The 16,795-nt window shown below is 38.7% G+C and overlaps 1 protein-coding gene across 3 annotated transcripts in view; it reads right to left on the reverse strand.

Moving 5' to 3' along the window:
- Window positions 1-16,795, reverse strand: part of PLXNB2 (plexin B2) — a 201,527-nt gene that overhangs the window by 60,295 nt on the left and 124,437 nt on the right. For all 3 annotated transcript variants that reach the window (XM_063446803.1, XM_063446804.1, XM_063446805.1), the window contains 2 exons: window positions 4,877-5,993; window positions 574-756 (listed from right to left, as the gene is read on the reverse strand). In XM_063446803.1, the coding sequence (XP_063302873.1) occupies window positions 574-756; window positions 4,877-5,980 (1,287 nt within the window). In that variant the 5' untranslated portion in view covers window positions 5,981-5,993. The remainder of the gene's footprint in view (window positions 1-573; window positions 757-4,876; window positions 5,994-16,795) is intronic.

Consider the following 16,795-nt stretch of genomic DNA (forward strand, 5'->3'; position numbering starts at 1 on the left):
TAAAAAAAATAACATAAAATAATTACCCCCCCCCCCCCCAGTTGCAAAGAATCATATATTACAGAATCTTGCTATTGACTGGACTGATTGTCCAATAAAAATATTATCAGAATATTATTTTCCATCATCTTCATGGGACCAATGAATTGACTTCAATTAAAACACCCACAATTATATCAACGTTATCTGACCGTTACTGAAATAAGAGACAAAAAGAATGCAATGTTTTCAAAGTAAAACTTTCAGTGTAGAGTTTGGAGCATTTGACCATCGATCCTACGGGCCAAACTACAAGCTCCTGAGCCAAAGAGCAAGTCAATATATTTGCTTGGCCTTTTCTAGAAAACTGTTTAAATAGAGAATATGATGAGTATATCATTCTACTGACCAATGTCTTTTTCAGTTACAATGTAAAGTCAGAGTGACAGTGGATGTGACCATGCTCTTTTGTTCATTGAGGATTGAGTAACAAAATAAACACATTTTAGGAAGTTTGTGGATTTCTTGTTGAGAAGGAAAGTAAACTTCGGTTTTTACTTTAAGATATATTCTCATTCAACACATAAGAGTTACCTTAACAAGCTTCCCTTCGGCTGTACCCAAAAATGCAACCGTATGCTCATTCACAACGGATATAGCAACGGAGGTATATGGATTCGTTTTTCGCACCAACACTGGTTCTGCCACCACTCCATCTCGTGATTCCAAGGGGTATGGTAAGTGCTCATCTCCACAGGGATACTTACTGGCTGGATTCTTAAAGGATATAAGAAAGAGAACATTATATGATTTAAATATGTAAACACAGCATATAACTACATGCGACCCCACAACACATGTGACAACTGGCTACGCCATAACTACACTGTTTTTGTATGTAGTATTTTGGCTGATGTGGCAGGACTGTGAGTACAGTTCATTAGGTATGTGCTCAAGAAAGTGGCTAGTAAAGTGTGTTTGCTAGAATCTGAATAATTCAAAGTTTGTATTGCCTAATAAATAAGCTTTCAAAACCTTCACCACTACAGCCTAATGTAGTTGTTATGGTACCATCAGTACCCTGGCACCCTTTCACTACCAATTTAGAACAGTTTGACTTCTTACTTGTAGATTACCAGCTGTAAATCCCTGCCTCTATTACTGACGAGGAACTTCTGTTAGCTCCCCTGATCTAAGCCTGGCAGTGCAGAACTTGGCTGAAAGCGATCAGGTGGTGCGTTCAGCCACTAAGTTAGCCTTAAATTGTAAGCTCAGCTCAGGAGAACTAATGCAAGTTATGGACCAAGAGACCCCAGACGGAGAGATTCTATCTCTCCACCATCAGTAGTGGAGGTGGGGATCAGAGCCGATTCCATCTCTCCACCATCAGTAGTGGAGGTGGGGATCAGAGCCGATTGGTCCCCAGTTAAAAAGACAAAATGTTCTAAAACAGTTTGACTACTTACGTGGGGGAGAGGGGGTTGCCAGGGCACTCCTAGCACCATAACCACTACAGCTAGAGTAATAATGGTATTGAAGTGTTCCTTTTATTAAAGTTTTGCCATGCTCCTAACATTTGGCCCTGGCCTCTACATAATAGGACAATTTGTTAAGGCACATACAGGGGTAACAGGACAAGGCATCCAACAGATTAATTCAACTGAGGGTTCTTCAGGCAATGACTGTCTACATATTATATAGCTGCAGAGGATTGTGGGTACAGTCCTAAACAAAGACAGAGCAATATTATCCCCATTATATTACAAGCTGATTCACGGACCTTCCAGGAATTATTAATGGTAAATTCAACAAAATGATAGACAAAAAATAAAGTCCGTTAAAAATGAACTGTGCTAAAAAAATAAATTAAAAAAAAAGTGGATTTTTTAAAAGCAAATTACAGTCCCTGCAAAGATTGTGCAATTAAGGTATTCTTCAAAGTAATTTTTAGGGCTCTCAAAGATACCGTTATTACAGCTCACTTTCAAACTACAAACTGTCCGTAAGCCTGTTACAGGAGTGGTTTAACATTCCAGCAGCTTACATTATCAGTATTTCTTTTCCAAAAAAAAACAAAAAAAAAGACACACTGTCAGAAAAGTGGTCTGAGACATTCTGTATGCTCATAACAAAAGTACTTAGCTAACTACACAACTGTAGGTCAAAAATGGTAAAAAAATAATAATGGGTATAATGTACAATCTCTACAAATGTTACTGATTCGCAAGACAAAAATATTCAGCACTACGGTGTAAGAATACATATGAGTCCAATAAGCAAAAGTCATCCTTGTTGTTTTGTGTGATAAGAAATACATGATTTTTACTGGGAAAAAAAAAATGAACTTGCATTTTATCATTAACCTCTTTATCTACTTCTGAACCTGGTTTTATGGGAAAACACAAATCTGTTTATGTCTCAAAAACTTCTCTAACTTCTGTTTTAATTGAAATTAACCTCCTATTATTCCTCTGCCATGAGCAATTCTCGCATCTTTGCATGCAGTGGTTTCTCAGACAAAGTAAAAGAAACCTGCAGAGACTGTCAGACAGCCCCAGCAACTTTTGCAAAGCACGTTAAAGGTTCACCATAGGGACAGGAACTCAAACATGTATTCCTGACCCTATAGTGTTAAAACCACAATTTAGCCCTGCATGCCCTCCATTAACTCCCTAAATATACTAAAATCTTACTTATATTCAAGTCTGCAGCTGCTGGCTCTGCCCCTGATGTGCCTGCTTAGCTGACATAATCAGAAGTGATTCTTTGAGCCAATCACAATGCTGTACCATAGGATTGGCTGAGAATTTTGAGGAGGCAGATCAGGGGCAGAGCCAGCACAAGCTAAACACATCCCTGGCCAATCAGCATCTCCTCATAGAGATTAATTTAATCAATGTATTTGTATGAGGAAAATTCAGTGTCTGCATGCAGAGGGAGGAGACACTAAACGGCTGTCACACTGTGCAGCACTGCCCCAGGAAGCACCTCTAGCAGCCATCTGAGGAGTGGCCAGTGGAGTGATCACTAGGCTGTAATGTATTTTCTCTGAAAAGACAGTGTTTACTGCAAAAAGCCTAAAGGAAAATAAAATAAGTTGTAGTCGTTCTGGTGACTATAGTGTCACTTTAAGTCACATGTTTTTGTTTGAAGAGGAAAATGTGTTTGCAATCATACGGGAGCTTCCAAGTGCCAAAAGGAGCTCTGTGATGATTTTTGTTTTTGTGTTTACCAGATATAAAGGCAGTATTGTTTGTTTGTTTAAATGGACACTTCACTGCCCAAATACAAAATAATGAAAAATCACTGTTTAGTATAAATCCCAAATTAAGACATAAATGCATCTAATTAGGCTTTTTTTTATTGGGGGTATATCTATAAATATGGAGAGTAAAAAATGGGTCGCAAGAGTATTCGGAGAACGGACAGAAAATGAAAAGCCTGCCCTTCGGTGGATCCCCACTCAGAACTCAAGCTGGTTTTAGCTCATCTTGTGCCATTACAGAGAGAACATATCTGAAGCTGATGATGCCTAACAAGGCTGAAAAGATGAAAGGTGCGTCTGGATTCCTTTTCTGGGAAGCTCCCGCCCTACCAGAGTAGAAGGCTCTCCCCGCCTGTTCCCACCTCCTATAACCTCCGATTCAGTACCAGCATTTTATTTAGTCTACCTCAACACAAAAAGAAAGCGGTCCGATCCTCCTTTTCCTACAGAGCGCCGCAATTATGGAACGACCTCCCGCACACTTTCAAATCTTCCCCAAACCTAAAGTCCTTTAAGAGATCCCTCTCTACATAACTCAAAACAGAATGCACCTGTCATGGTTGATTATATATTTCCTACCTGTTCTATGTTAAATTTTGTATATATTGTGTATTAATATTGTTTTTGTATTTTATTGTACCGTAATGTATCAATGCAATGTTTTGTGGACCCAGGACATACTTGAAAACGAGAGAAATCTCAATGTATCTTTCCGGATAAAATATTTTATAAATAAATAGGGGTCTGGAGTGTCCCTTTAACTGTGCAGCGATTGTGTATCAGGAAACAAAGGGTTATTTCTCATACACTATTTAAAGGGATAAACTATTTAAAGTATAGTTACAAAAAGAGTTTATAGGGGCTTAATAAAGCTGTTTTTGTGTATAGATCATGCCCTTGCAATCTAAGCCTCTTTGGCGGAGATAATTAAAATACAGAAAGCACTGGGAAGCTGGGATTGATGGGAGCTGCGCTGTTCCACTCCAACGGTCTCTCTGAGACCTTCTGTGGCTGTGGCTGTGTAATTTTTTTAGCTGCAGGATTAAAACAGGGGGGTCAGTTAGCACCCAGACCCCTTCATTAAATTGAAGTAGACTGGGTGCCTATAGTGTCCCTTTAATCAGTAAAGTATGTGATTTTTAAAGTTCCCGAATGCAGATGTATAAATATAAATGTGCCCAGCTCTAAACAGCAATGGTAGCTTAAAAGTACCCGCTGGGAGCACCTTCCTTGACTGGCACCAACTCAAAGGCCAATAAGCATAAAAAATTGTCTAATACAAGTGTTGCACCTACACATACTGACCAACACCATCTTAATATAGATAAGAATTCTAACATTTGCAGGGTCAAACTTTACTCTGAGTATCCCATAAAACGTGTATTGGTTTTTCAGTAAACATGCCCTCTGTTTGAGTTTTGCATGTATATATTGTCTTAGCTTTGTTTGTACTGATTTTTGCCATAGATTTTCATTAACTTTGTGACGTGTGAATGTTTTCTTTGTTTGTTTTTTTCCTAATATAAACTTGCATTATACAGGATTATATATATAACTATGAGCTAATACTGGACCCATGCACTTATTTAAAAGTTAAAAAATACATAAGGAAATATATAAAGATAAATATACCGATAAACTGGATCCTCCGCATTTGATTTCGGCACCATATGGCTTGTAAAATATCTTCTTTCCATCCTTGAATACATTGTCCGTCTTACTAGTGTAGCACGCATCTCTGTTCTCTTCAAATTTCTTATTTATGTCCCTTAGCGAAAACATACAAAGGGCAGTCGTTTCCTGATTTGGAACATCTTTACTGTAAACCCCAAAAAGCACCTTCCCATTTTCGGAAGACGTGAATATGTGACTTGCCAACTTCTCCCCAGGCTCGGTAATGAATGCCGAGCGGCATATGTTAAAGCTGATCCCATCTTTGTCTTTGCATTGCAAATCCATCTCAATATAGGAAAAGTAGTTGGAATCATTTTTACACAAACGGGTAATAAGTGTTCGATTGCCATTGGAATTTTTATCAGCCTGGGTGGAGACAAAATACACAAAATTTTCATCCTCAAAAGCCGTTACAAAATGCTGGAAGTTGGTACTGATAGCTGCCTGCTTGAATGTTGCCGAATCCATGTAGGTCTCAAAGGGATCTTTGTCCCCTTGTTGATCAAGTATCCGTGTGCTAATAATTATTCCATTGTCGTATTGGCCATTGCCTTTCCCAACAAATAGAACCCTTGGACCCAAAGAGGACATATCGGTGACCAAGCCAACAGTAGTAATTTTCTCATAGATACTCGCAACAAAAGATTTTTCTCCTCTCGTATCATCATAAGATTGTATACTTGAGATGTCCACCATGGACCTCAGGGAACATATTCCTTTAAAAATGCTTCCACATACAACTATTCGGTTTTTAGGAATATCTAGTAATAGCAGTTTATTGTAATTGTCTGTCATCACAGCATTTGGACACTGATTTGCATCAATGGGTGGCGTGCAAACATGTTTATCAAGTTTAGGACCTGTGGTCACATTAACGAGGAGCGAAAGGTTCTCATTAAGTTGGTAAAGATGGTTGACTGCTCCCACATAAACGGTACCAGTGCTATGGTCAACTGCCAAGTGATTTAATTCATTGTCACTGGTAAAAAGTTTAAAGACTTCTGCTTTCGATAACAATATGATGCAGTTCAGGATGCTGAAAGCGTGAATCCATACAGCCATGTCTGGGTAAAACCTGAAAAAAAAAAAAAATGTTAACCAACATATTTGGCAAAAAACAAAACACAACCAAACTTACATAAAATCAAATTATACAAGAAGCACGTAGCAATGCCACCAAAACAATTGTGTTAAGCCAAGTTACTTAATCCCCCATGAAAAATGTGATAAATTAGTAAGAAAAACATGGGTCTGGGTATTTTTTCCCCATAATTGATCACTGTACTATAATTCAGAAGACACAATCCTCATAATTTATTAATTTAGTAAGATCTACGTGAACTGAGAAAAGTACAATGTTGTAAATGTGCAAGCAGGGATGTGGCTTGTGATAATACAGTCAAAAACAGATTTTCTAACATAAGATGAACAATGAAACGAATTTAAAATTTTGGGATTTAATGTAAATGTCAAGGAGTTCAACATGGCTCCTCTGCAAATGAAAGAAGTACATATCAAGACAAAACACACATTTCCAAATACCAGGGTAAATTTTCTTCCATTTTTGTACAGGTGAAAATGACTCTATTCATATTGACTGTAAAAAATAAACAACATATAGTTGTTGCGCCCTGAACATGCTTTGTGTTCCAGGTTCAGTTTTACTGGTGGTAATATTTTAATAATCACGGGATAATGAAAGACTGCGCATATAAAAACTTGCAAATGACAACGTAATTAGCTTATCAACAGACAACAAGAAACAAAACACAACCAAAGCGAACACACTGTAAACAAGAGATGACCAACACCAAGCTTTGTTCGAGGCCCAGATGCAAACCAGTGTTGGGAAATAGCCATTTACTGGATCTGGTAGTGGGAATGCCACAAATTGAGCATCAACGCCAGATAGTAACGCATATTTATATTATTCATCCATATTAAGTCAGAAAAAAAAAAAGAAAAGTAAAAAAAAAAAAAAGTTTTAAAGCCATTAATTTCTCACTAAAAAGCTGAGGGTTTCTATTCTGGACCCCATTATATCTAAATCAAAAAATTGGGCAAGAGTACTTGTCAAGTACTGTGTAGTAGTTCTTAGACATGTGCAATTAGTTTTTGTTCTGAAAGTAAATTTGGAAGAGTTTCGGCAATTCGGACGCTTTAGAATGACTGAATTTCCGAAGTGCTGAACCGAATTGCTGAACCGAACTGAAATGCTGAATTTCGGAAGTGCCGAACCAAATTGCCCAAGTGCCGAAAAGTGGCAAAACAAAAGAGGGAGTGATGACCGGAATCTAACCCTACCCCTAACCCTAGATGTGTGAGTGGTTGTGGTGGTTAGGGGTTAAGGGTAAGGGCAAGGAATTGTCTAAGTCCTGAATTTCGGAAGTGCAGAACCAAATTCTTTGCTTGTGCACATCCCTCGTAGTTATGGGGCCAGGAATCCTCTGGTGCAATAACATGGTAAGAAGCCAACCTATTTACAAAAGTTTTGGTACTTACCTTCTAGTCTAGGCCTCTGTTCTGTTATATTTAAAGACTGAATATTCCACAGAATATATAACAATTCTGTATCTATTTCTGAGAGTGTAAGCCAACATTCTAAGTCAATTAACTCCAAATTCAGGTGGAATTGATGTCACTTCCACTTTAACCCCTTAAGGACACATGACATGTGTGACACGTCATGATTCCATTTTATTCCAGAAGTTTGGTCCTTAAGGGGTTAAGGGGCAGCACAAGAGGTACTTTGAGGTCCCAGGTAAGTGGGAAGATTATGTTTGATTTTGTGTGAAGACATTAGATATGAATTACTTTGCTGTAAGATGTATATTGGACTATTTTTAGCTCATTTTGACGTTGGATCCCTTCCTAAAAACTTTAATGATATGACTCCAGGTGCACCTAAATGAAAATGAAACAACTGGTGTCTGGATGGAATCTTCTTGTCTGCTGGTTAGAACCCTGATGTCATGAAACTTCCATTCCAGCATATAAAAACATAAATGGTTTAAAGTCATTTTTTTGTGGGATTATAGATCCGTTTCCAGATGTGAATAAAAAATAGTCAATGTAGGAAGGAAGCACTCAATTGTCGCGGTTTACTGCTAAGCAAGGATAATTTGCACAGGGTGCTAAATGGTGTATCCTACTACTAATTAGGATAACAGACACATAGTTTAAAAAGGATTCCCTTAAATAGGGAGCTGTGATCTACACTCTCTGCGTCAGTGAACGTAAGGCACCACTTGTGGGTTTGTGGTGTGTATATATTTGATTCTGTTAGCATATATTTATATCTTATATATCTGAATATGTCAATATACACAGTGGGTGGGGACACTATATCCGTATTGTGCACTTTACTAGTGCAGATTTTTGCTAACTTTGTCCCAATAAATACTTTGGCATAATGACAATGGTGTGCCATGGTTTATTTTGAACCAGATGTGAATATAAACATTATTACAGCTGGTGAAAAACGCAGGCTACACTCGAGGTTCCAGAGCAATGATGAATCGTGGCATTCCAAATGTTTGTCTAAGGTAGCGGAAAACATCTGGAGTTAGGCCATATCTGCTAATATCCAAGGACAAATTGTGCAGGTGGATGCAATATGCGGAATGTCACATAATAAATAAAATCAACAGTTAACAATGATGTCAGGAAACGTTTAAGGGAAAAAAACTCTCTAAAAAACAAACCAGGAAATCTTTAGAGACGCCGAGATTGTCATCATAGTCCCAGCTATTTTAAAGATGGGGAATACTAAACTATTTGGGGGTAATGCAGAAACACACACTCGTTTTTGGTAGCATTCCTAATATTCTCTGTTTTTGCTGTTACAATAGTTATCTGCGTAGCTGTTAAAAGAAGTGTTTATATTATTTCGATATCACATGTAGTGTATCTAGATCTTGTACAGTGATTTTTGATGGGGATCTATTGAGTTTGATGCAAATACTCTTTGGAACTTGCGCATTTAATAGACTCATAAAGTAGTGGGTACACTGGGATGTGGGTGATGTCTTCATGTGTGACACTAAATTTAATGTGCAAACTCACATAAAGTATGAGAACGCACAGTTTCCGATGGAAGCCCATGGACGTGTTTCACCTTTATCCTGCTCTAGGTCAAGTCTCAATGTATGTATATGACTGCTTGTACATTGTGTGTACATGACCACCTGCTCATCGAGTGTATATCCCTGCCTGTACAATGTGTGTATATCCCTGCCTGTACAATGCGTGTATATCCCTGCCTGTACAATGCGTGTATATCCCTGCCTGTACAATGCGTGTATATCCCTGCCTGTACAATGCGTGTATATCCCTGCCTGTACAATGCGTGTATATCCCTGCCTGTACAATGCGTGTATATCCCTGCCTGTACAATGCGTGTATATCCCTGGCTGTACAATGCGTGTATATCCCTGGCTGTACAATGTGTCTATATCCCTGGCTGTACAATGTGTCTATATCCCTGCCTGTACAATGTGTCTATATCCCTGTCTGTACAATGTGTCTATATCCCTGCCTGTACAATGTGTCTATATCCCTGTCTGTACAATGTGTCTATATCCCTGCCTGTACAATGTGTCTATATCCCTGTCTGTACAATGTGTTTATATCCCTGTCTGTACAATGTGTGTATATCCCTGTCTGTACAATGTGTGTATATCCCTGTCTGTACAATGTGTGTATATCCCTGTCTGTACAATGTGTGTATATCCCTGTCTGTACAATGTGTTTATATCCCTGTCTGTACAATGTGTTTATATCCCTGTCTGTACAATGTGTTTATATCCCTGTCTGTACAATGTGTCTATATCCCTGTCTGTACAATGTGTCTATATCCCTGCCTGTACAATGTGTCTATATCCCTGCCTGTACAATGTGTCTATATCCCTGCCTGTACAATGTGTCTATATCCCTGCCTGTACAATGTGTTTATATCACTGCCTGTACAATGTGTTTATATCACTGACTGTACAATGTGTGTATATCCCTGTCTGTACAATGTGTTTATATCACTGCCTGTACAATGTGTGTATATCACTGCCTGTACAATGTGTTTATATCACTGCCTGTACAATGTGTTTATATCCCTGCCTGTACAATGTGTTTATATCACTGCCTGTACAATGTGTGTATATCACTGCCTGTACAATGTGTCTATATCCCTGCCTGTACAATGTGTTTATATCACTGCCTGTACAATGTGTTTATATCACTGCCTGTACAATGTGTTTATATCACTGCCTGTACAATGTGTTTATATCACTGCCTGTACAATGTGTTTATATCACTGCCTGTACAATGTGTGTATATCACTGCCTGTACAATGTGTTTATATCACTGCCTGTACAATGTTTATATTACTGCCTGTACAATGTGTTTATATCCCTGTCTGTACAATGTGTTTATATCACTGCCTGTACAATGTGTCTATATCCCTGACTGTACAATGTGTCTATATCCCTGCCTGTACAATGTGTCTATATCCCTGTCTGTACAATGTGTCTATATCCCTGTCTGTACAATGTGTCTATATCCCTGTCTGTACAATGTGTCTATATCCCTGTCTGTACAATGTGTCTATATCCCTGCCTGTACAATGTGTCTATATCCCTGTCTGTACAATGTGTCTATATCCCTGTCTGTACAATGTGTCTATATCCCTGTCTGTACAATGTGTCTATATCCCTGTCTGTACAATGTGTCTATATCCCTGCCTGTACAATGTGTTTATATCCCTGCCGGTACAATGTGTGTATATCCCTGCCTGTACAATGTGTTTATATCCCTGTCTGTACAATGTGTTTATATCCCTGCCGGTACAATGTGTGTATATCCCTGCCTGTACAATGTGTTTATATCCCTGCCGGTACAATGTGTGTATATCCCTGCCTGTACAATGTGTGTATATCCCTGTCTGTACAATGTGTTTATATCCCTGTCTGTACAATGTGTTTATATCCCTGCCTGTACAATGTGTTTATATCCCTGCCTGTACAATGTGTTTATATCCCTGCCTGTACAATGTGTTTATATCCCTGCCTGTACAATGTGTTTATATCCCTGCCTGTACAATGTGTGTATATCCCTGTCTGTACAATGTGTGTATATCCCTGCCTGTACAATGTGTTTATATCCCTGCCTGTACAATGTGTGTATATCACTTCCGGTACAATGCGTGTATATGATTGTTGGTCCAATGCATGTATATCACTGTTGGTCCAATGTGTGTATAAGACTGTTGGTACAATGTGTATATATGACTGTTGGTACAATGTGTATATATGACTGTTGGTACAATGTGTATATATGACTGTTGATACAATGTGTATATATCACTGTTAGTACAATGTGTGTATATCCCTGTTAGTACAATGTGTGTATATCCCTGCCTGTACAATGTGTGTATATCCCTGCCTGTACAATGCGTGTATATCCCTGCCGGTACAATGTGTGTATATCCCTGTTAGTACAATGTGTTTATATCACTGCCTGTACAATGTGTGTAATGTTACATGATAGCCAATCTCCTGCTTGTGATTTCCTTTGTGCTCTGAAAGACTGATGCATCCCTCGGATCTCATGAATGAATACCAATGGCAGCGTTAACACTGCATGTTCCGGAATATGAGACTGCCAGAAGGCAGCGAGCGGTAATGCCGTTACTACATTAAAGGCTGCCAGGTTTAATGTTTTCCTTTTCCCTTCAATCTCCTTAATTAGCCCACAAAAAGCCATGGATCATCTGTGGCGCTCTCTCAGGACAGCGGCAGACAAACGTCAAGTTAACAGAGTGGCTTTCTTCTTTTTCAAAACCGTTGCCATGGAGATTCTACTTTATGGTTCTCCAGAGAACTGAACTCAAAATGCAGAAAGAGAGAGGGGAAAATGAGAGCGAAGCATCTAATGGACAATTCGCATTTCCTACTGGACTATAAAACCGCTCCGATCAATACATTGCTGCAAACAAGATCTCTACAGTTCATACCAGTGAATTTCATGTTGGCTCAACAAATGTTTTTGAACTAAATTTCTGATTTTGTTTGGCCAGACAGAAAGGAATCTTATAAAATCCACCATAATCACTTTATTTTAAATCTTTCTATGGTGCAGAGAGTGTCCCACGCCCACCCTATTATTATGCCCTCCTGGCTCAGATGGCAAAGGGGCTTTTACTTTTATCTTTTTAGGTAATTTTTGGCCCTTAATGATAATTATCACCTAGAAACTCAGAATGCAATAAACAGCGTGTGTGAGGCAGCTCAGTGGGCTAATGCGTCATTAGTAGAATCTGTTCAACCCTTGGGGTTCATTTTGGCAGGGTTGACTCGGCCCTTCATCCTTCCGAGATAGATAAAAGGAGTACCATTAAATTGGGTAATAGTAACATCCCCTGGATGTTGGTCAAAAGTAACACCCCCAGGGCGTACTTGGAAACCAGAGTACTTTGAATGGGCCTATCCTGGTTAAATACTTTGTTATTATTTTTTTAACTTTGACACAAATACTGGTCTGAGGCACCGGGAGACAATTTACAACACACCACCTCAGCCATTAGTACGGACTGTGATGACTTAGTAAAGGTCTAACCCGACACTGCGCCCACCTTGAACCACCAACACACTATGTGGAAACTAATTGCTAAAGTCTAGGTGTCCAGGTTATGATGTCATAACATAGAACAAAGGGGAACATAGATGAAGCCAGTGGCAGGCAGATGGAGATAAACTCAGGGAACACAAGAGAGGGGGTTGTTTGGACAACTTTCTCAACATTCTAGACCTTATCAGGTCATTAACTTTGTACAGTTCCTCAAGCTGCTAGCTTGCACTTAATTGGCCTCTATCAAGCGTTGCCCTATAAGCTCCTTTCTCAATTGCATCTGCATGTTTACACAGGGAGGGAGCAGATATCTCCCAGAAAACACAAGATGCATCTATTCTTCGACTTTGCAGCAGCCGGCATTTTCTCTCGTCATTTTACACAGCATTTTTCTCACTCCCCCTTTAGTTTTTTGTCAGATTGCACGACTTTAACCAGACATTGACCTCTGTACTATGTTAAATAAATGAGCTGAAAAAAATGAATATTTATTTATTTAGAGGAAAAAGTCCCCAGAGCTCATGTTTGCTGTAGAGATTAGTAAAAGCCAGAAGAATTTTCACATTGTACATACCATGCCTAGTATCTCCCTAATACCTCTCTATAAGAGGGAATATCTCTAGTCTAGGACCAAATCACACTATCTTGCTTGCCTAAGAGCGCCTTATTATCTGTGTGTACAAATATAAGGTGTGACATTACAGCAATAAAACATCTTTAGCTTTTAATAAATCTATTTAAAAATTAGTATACAGTTACCAACACATAGCTAATGAAACATTATAGCGTTAGGAATACAACATGTATTCATTCATAACACTATGGTCTCAGCCAATCCAATGGTTCCACGAAGGGAAGCATTAGGAGGCCAGTGTGACAATCTGCATCTCCTCATAGATATTCACTGATTCAGTACATCTCTGTGGAGAGCGTTCAGTGTCTCCATGTGGAGCGTGAAGACGTTGAACGTAGATCTTGCAAAGATTGCAGGACTGAAATATGGAAGGGCCACAAGTAGCTGTCTGAGTGATGGCACTGAGAGGTGTTACTAGGGAAAATGTAAAGACTGAAGGGCAGGCTACAGACACTAAAACCACTACATTATGCTGTAATAGTTCGATCTTGTTCTAGTCTACACTCTTGACTCCCAACTGACATACATTTGGCGAGGCAGTTCTGATTTTATCGACCAGTCTAGCCGCCCTGCCTTTAACCCCTTAAGGACACATAACATGTGTGACATGTTATGATTCCTTTTTATTCCAGGAGTTTGGTCCTTAAGGGGTTAAAGGTCCTGCTTCACGGGTCGACAGAGATCAAGTACTCGACATGCATACTACGAGCGCATCAACAGAAGCACATGCTCGGTGAAAATTACACATGAGAAGGCTTCAAGACCTGTTCAAAGGGGTGGCTGGTCAGAGCAGCTGTCTGTCAGCCTGGTGTGTACCCACATGAAACTCATATGCCCCTTTTCTGCAATCCCATCCCGGCTCTTTGTGGACAGCTTAGAACTCCTACCTTCCACTGTTAGGAGGTATTTACATTCTCAGTCACATAATTATAAAATGAAGTCACCTAAAATGTCCCAGAATGTCCCCCAGCAGTCACATTTCTACTCAACACCCTAAGATGAAAAGTGTCCTTCTTTGGCTATTTAAATTTTAGAAATGTTTAAATTCCTCTTTTCAAGTTAACACCAGAAGGAGTTGGAAATCCAAGTTGTAAGTCATTCAAAGGAAACTTTAAATAAACTTTAGGCCAAAAGCTGAAATTAAAATCTATATAAATTGGAGAAATGTCCCAAACCAGCGATCAGGTCTAAAAATGGAAAGTAAATTGGAATTCAGAGCAATTCACACATTCATTCTACAGAGAGCTTTCCTCGTTATGCCATTGTTTAACTATTTAAAAACGTGCCTCCCTTAGTCATTTACTTAAAGAAACAAAGGCGAGGCGAGGACAGTGTATTGCTCAGAACTCTAGGTCCACATACGTTTGGCACGGAAAGAGTTAGAAAGTGTGATACATTGTAATTACTCCAATGAACTTTATCAAAGAAAAGGAAAAAAAAAATTCAAAAATCCCAGACAGGAATCATTACGGTTTCTAAGGCGACAGAGATCGTCGCAACATTAAATGAATATTGCAAAGTAATTTTCACCTCAGAGTGATTCATTTTCACATTTCAGGGTCACAAACCTTTTAGGATAAAATTTAACCTACTAATTAACAGCCCTGCCAAACTCAACAATTGGGGATGGGGGGGAGGGGGGGGGGGGGAGGGAGGGGTATGTTTCAAGTAAGATATGTCTTAGTATTGCCAGCCTAGTAGTACTCGTTTTATCAATCTTGGGAATATTTAAGGCAGAGAAGATCTTGCTGGGAATTTAACATGCCACTTAAATACTGCAAGTGGAGCTATAACCCCTTAAGGACACATGACGGATATATTCCGTCATGATTCCCTTTTATTCCAGAAGTTGTGTCCTTAAAGGGATAATTACTGAGCTATTTCACCGACGTACCCAGTCAAGTGAAAATCAATTAATCAGGATGGAATACAAAGCAGGGCGTATATTGCAATCATGGGACTGTGCTTCAAAACATTCTCAATATTAGCATTCAGTTCTGGGATAGATGATTAATAAGGAGATGTAAGCTTCACCTGGAGTCCACAAACCTCCACCTATGGAGGACGAAGATGGTGTCATCAGTATTATAAATAATTTAATATAGATTATATATAAACTGAAAACTCAAAGGTGTCAAAAAATTTCCAAAATTCCAGATATAACAAAAATAATGGTATATAAAGTGGGCTGGTAAAGTTCTTTATGTGAAATCGGTCTTCTTTTTCCGCATGTTATGTTCTGGCTGAATAGCGAGCACTGATTAAAGTTGAAAACATTGACAGCTGAGATGCAAGTCATCCGTCCTCTTAATTGGGGATAAAACTCAGCAGTAGAAATTCCCTGCATAGTCAGCACCGATCACACAGACTCGAGATTTAATAGTTTGGGGTATTTTTCATGATAAGCAGGATATTCAGAGGGTTTTCAGAATGTTTTTTAAAGTAAAGTAATCTATCAAAAAAAAACCTCATAGATACATTCAAAACCCAACTAAAAATCAAGCATAAACTGTGCTGTGGACAGGCGGCGAACATGATAAAAAAAATAAAAGTAAATAAAATTAGAGCACTTTGCTTTCTCGAATCACTAAAACCTAGGCGACTGGCGGGTTAGGTTTGGTAGTGACTGAGTGGGTTAATCTAGGTGGGTTAATCTGATTACGCTAACAATAAAAGGTCTAATTTCAACATCAGATTCTGATCCGGATTCCAGACACCAAAACCAAATCTGGTCCCTAAAATTCAAAGTGTGCCCCATTATTTCCAAACATTATTTGGCTTCCCTAATAAGCACTGCTGTACCTTTTATTAGGGTTAATTTAACAATTACTTTATAAAGCACCAATGGATGAAACAGCGCAGTACAGTTGAAGACAGGATTGTGCACATTTATGACATCACAAGATGCTGCAATTAGCACGCACATGCTCTTAAGATAAATACCCTGTGTTTCTTCTTTTTTTAATATATAAAGTGTTCTACAATATAAAGCATACGGTCTTTTTTTTTTAATATGCCCCGGTAGAATGAACAGAGGGTTACAATTACATATATACACAAACCCAATAATGGGTGACAGTTATTACTGTAACGGTTTGATTCTAGATACAGAGGGAAGGTGAGGGTTTTAATTCTTTAGATATTGATCCATATTGCTATAGGATAAGTACCAGGAGAAGACTGAAAGTTAAGAAATGTTTTTGGAGTACCATCTAGGTAGAATATTTTGTGCTTCTCTCCAAATAATTCTCAAATAACTGACACCTTTTACAAACCCACTAATTCACAATTCAGGAAGAACCATGAACTGTCAATCACTCAATAAAGCACTGGATATGTAGGCCACATTAACCAAATTAAGCCAAGCCAGCTACATTTCTGGACAGTTTTACTGGCCACACATTTGGAATTTTCTGGTAACCTTTTGATTCTTGCAACAAAACACCACAAGATCACTTAACGATAATTAGCTTGCATATGCTCACAGGATTATTATTATTATTATTGCCATTTATATAGCGCCAACAGATTCCGTAGCGCTTTACAATATCATGAGAGGGGATTTAGCTATAAATAGGACAATTACAAATAAACTTACAGGAACAATAGGTTGAAGAGGACCC

This window comes from Pelobates fuscus, chromosome 3 (assembly GCF_036172605.1).
Source record: "Pelobates fuscus isolate aPelFus1 chromosome 3, aPelFus1.pri, whole genome shotgun sequence".
In the NCBI taxonomy this organism is placed as follows: Eukaryota; Metazoa; Chordata; class Amphibia; order Anura; family Pelobatidae; genus Pelobates; species Pelobates fuscus.